This window comes from Nestor notabilis, unplaced genomic scaffold (assembly GCF_000696875.1).
Source record: "Nestor notabilis isolate BGI_N333 unplaced genomic scaffold, ASM69687v1 scaffold19367, whole genome shotgun sequence".
Classification (NCBI taxonomy): domain Eukaryota; kingdom Metazoa; phylum Chordata; class Aves; order Psittaciformes; family Psittacidae; genus Nestor; species Nestor notabilis.
Window position 1 is genome coordinate 2,416 of NW_009935341.1, and position 3,172 is coordinate 5,587.

Below are 3,172 nucleotides of genomic sequence, written 5' to 3' on the forward strand. Positions count from 1 at the left end.
GCCTCCGTCTGTGATTTGGCTGCAGCAAGCAGGTGGCACACACAGCCCCACGCCCATGCACAGCTTCCGCTGCACCTCACTTCCTTCTGCTGCAAGGAACTAGTCACTCCTACTCCCAGCCTCCCGAGAAAGGACACATTAGTGGCACCAACCGCCTCGGAAACCCATCAGATGCCCCCCCGATTCCACTGGATCCACCACCCAGCCTCATCATAGAGATCAAAGCACTGCTATAATTGAAAGCTCTCAAATTAAGATGCACAATTCCCACTGGGGAAGAAGCACAGAAGCTGCCTGCCATGCGCAAATGCCTTCCTGGCTGCCGTTTCTTCAGTCAGGATATTAGACATCACCCAGAGATAGCATGTTACAAATCATGCAGGGCTTGTAATAGGATTGTTAAAACAACACCTGTGTGGAAGACTCACCATCCTGCTCAGAGCTACAGCCCAGCTTGATGGAGCCCTGCAAGCTATTGGGACAGCTTGCAATGCCACCCCCTAACACTGAAGCCAACATCAGCGCAAAACTTCTACAGAAACAAAACAGGAACCATCAGGAGTCAAACATGAAGTGAGAACGGGCAGGAAGGACTACTCCGTGGCCACAGTCCACCAGACAGAGAAGCCAGCATCGTCCTTCAGCTTTGCATGCTACACCGTGGTCCCCCACTGGGATGGTGGCTCCCAGCCCCATTTGGACCACCACCTCCTCAGCCCACACCAGGGCATGACGCAGAGAGGCTGTGTTCCCTTCCCAGCCCCTGACCTGACGAAGTATTCCCCTTGGCTCTCATTTTGCAAAGGGAAGGATATACCATTAGCAGCAAACTTTCTGCAAAGGATTTGCAAATTGTTGCAAGCTGACCTCAGCCTCCACCAGTTACTCATGCAACGCGTACCCAAAACTGCATCTGAAAGACCTGTGTTTGCTCACCTGAGCAAACTGACTCACTTGATCCTGCTCACCACAGTGCAAATGTCATTCACTCTTAAGATAGCTCATTTGACTCCAGAGAAGACCTGTTCAGCTACTGCTAACCACTCTTCAGAGGTGTGGCGCAACTGGATATTCCCCCCAACCCCAATCCACTGCCATATGCATATGGCACATGGCTCTGTCCAGCACTGGGACATGCCAAGGAAGGAGCTACATTACCTCAGCAGGTGTGGGGAGACGGCTGGCAGTGCCCACGATCTGGTGGTACAACCCTGGCTCACCATTCCTTAAGGTGCTCTGGTGGCTCCCCAGAGGGCTGGAAGCGAAGGGCTTTTTACACAGGACATCACTCTGGCGAGAGTCTGTGGTGAGATAGACCTGGTGGTACAAGTTGGGTGGCATGAAACCACCCCGCACGGCATCAATGTGGTGGAAGGGCCCAGGTGTCCTGTACAGGGTGCTCCTGGAACTGTTGTACAGCTCCTTGGACTGTCTCCACTTGTAGCATTTGAAAATGCCTACTGACAACATGGTGATGAAGAAAGCTGCTGACACCAAAATCACAGCCAGGATGAGATAGAAGGTCACATGCCTCTTGGGATCGTTGACAGGTGACACTTCAGTGAGGTCAGTGAGCACCTCCTTGACCACCTCAGCCACAGAGATGGAGACAGTGGCAGTGGCAGACAGCACAGGCTCCCCATGGTCTTTGAGCAGGATGACTAGCGTGTGCTGCAGAGCATCATCCTCCTGGAGCTGGCGGGCTGTGAAGATCTCCCCGTTGTGCAGCCCAACTGAGAAAAGGCTGGGGTCAGTGGCCTGCAACAGGGTATATGAGATCCAGGCATTGTACCCTGCATCTGCATCCACCGCCACCACCTTGGTGACCATGTGCCCAGCAGGAGTGCCTGGTGCCACCACCTCAGTATAGGTGGCATTGGTGTTTGGGTGAGGGTACAGCACAGTTGGGGCATTGTCATTGAGGTCAGTGACAAACACACTGATCGAGACATTAGTGGCCAGAGGTGGAGAGCCACCATCCTGGACCTGCACCGTCATGCTGAACTCCACCTGGTCCTCATGGTCCAGGGAGGTGAGCAAGTAGAGGGTGCCATTCTCCCGGTTGATAGAGAAGAGGTGGCCTACATTGGAGTCACCCTGCAAGAGGGCATAGGAGAGATGGGCATTGCGCCCAAGGTCTGGGTCTGTGGCACTGACATTAAGGATGGGAATGCCAGGCATGTTGTTCTCCAGCACATACACATCGTATGAGTCCTGGGAAGACTTGGGCGCATTGTCATTGACATCTGATACCTGCACGAGTATCTGTTTTACCACAGACAAGGGTGGTGAGCCTGAATCCTTGGCTGTGACAGTGATGTTATACTCCGATGCCTTTTCCCGGTCTAGAGCTGCTTTTGTTTTCAATGTGTAGTAATTTCTGAGGGAGGAGCTGAGCATGAACGGGATCACAGGGGAAATGAAGCAGTTCACCAGACCGTTGTCATGTGAGTCCAAGTCGGTTACACTCAGCAGAGCTACGACCGTCCCTGGGGCTGCATCTTCAGGCACAGGGCTGTACACAGAAGTCACTGTCACCTCTGGGACATTGTCATTCACATCCAAAACTTCCACCAGCACTTTGCAATGAGCCACACCAGGAACAGCACCCTTGTCTTTAGCCTGTAAGTAAATCTCGTACAGCTTTGTTTCTTCATAGTCCAGCTGTCCCTTGACCCTCAACTCCCCTGTGGCCAAGTCCAGAGCAAAGAGTTCTCGTACCTTGGCGGGTGTGTGGCTGCTGAAGGAATAGATGATGTCTCCATTGGGCCCATCATCAAGATCATACGCACTGATCCTGGCAACCAGGGTACCACTGGGCGTGTTCTCCCTCACACTTGCTTTGTAGGTGGACTGGTTGAAGACTGGGGCATTATCATTGGCATCCACGACATCAATGTGGATCTGCACATGGGCCGACCGTGGCGGGCTGCCTCCATCCAGTGCGGTCAAGACCAAGTGCAACTCCCGTTGCTCCTCCCTGTCTAGCTCTTTTTCTAGCACCAGCTCCGCATACTTGCTGCCATCCACCCTCGTCTGCACGTCGAGCGCAAAGTGGGGATTGAGGCTGAGCTGGTAGGTCTGCAAAGAGTTAATCCCCACATCGGGGTCTTGCGCGCTCTCTAGCGGGAAGCGAGCTCCGGCGGCCACCGACTCGCTGATTTCCAGCCTC

At 53.6% G+C, this 3,172-nt stretch overlaps 1 protein-coding gene across 1 annotated transcript; it reads right to left on the bottom strand.

Annotated features, from left to right (window-relative positions):
* Positions 1 to 1,158: 1,158 nt before the first annotated feature.
* PCDHGC3 (protocadherin gamma subfamily C, 3) lies at positions 1,159 to 3,168 on the bottom strand (the record flags this gene model as incomplete). Its single annotated transcript, XM_010017803.1, has 1 exon — positions 1,159 to 3,168. A coding segment is annotated over one exon (2,010 nt), but the record flags the coding sequence as incomplete, so codon positions are not given.
* Between the last annotated feature and the right edge of the window lie 4 nt (positions 3,169 to 3,172).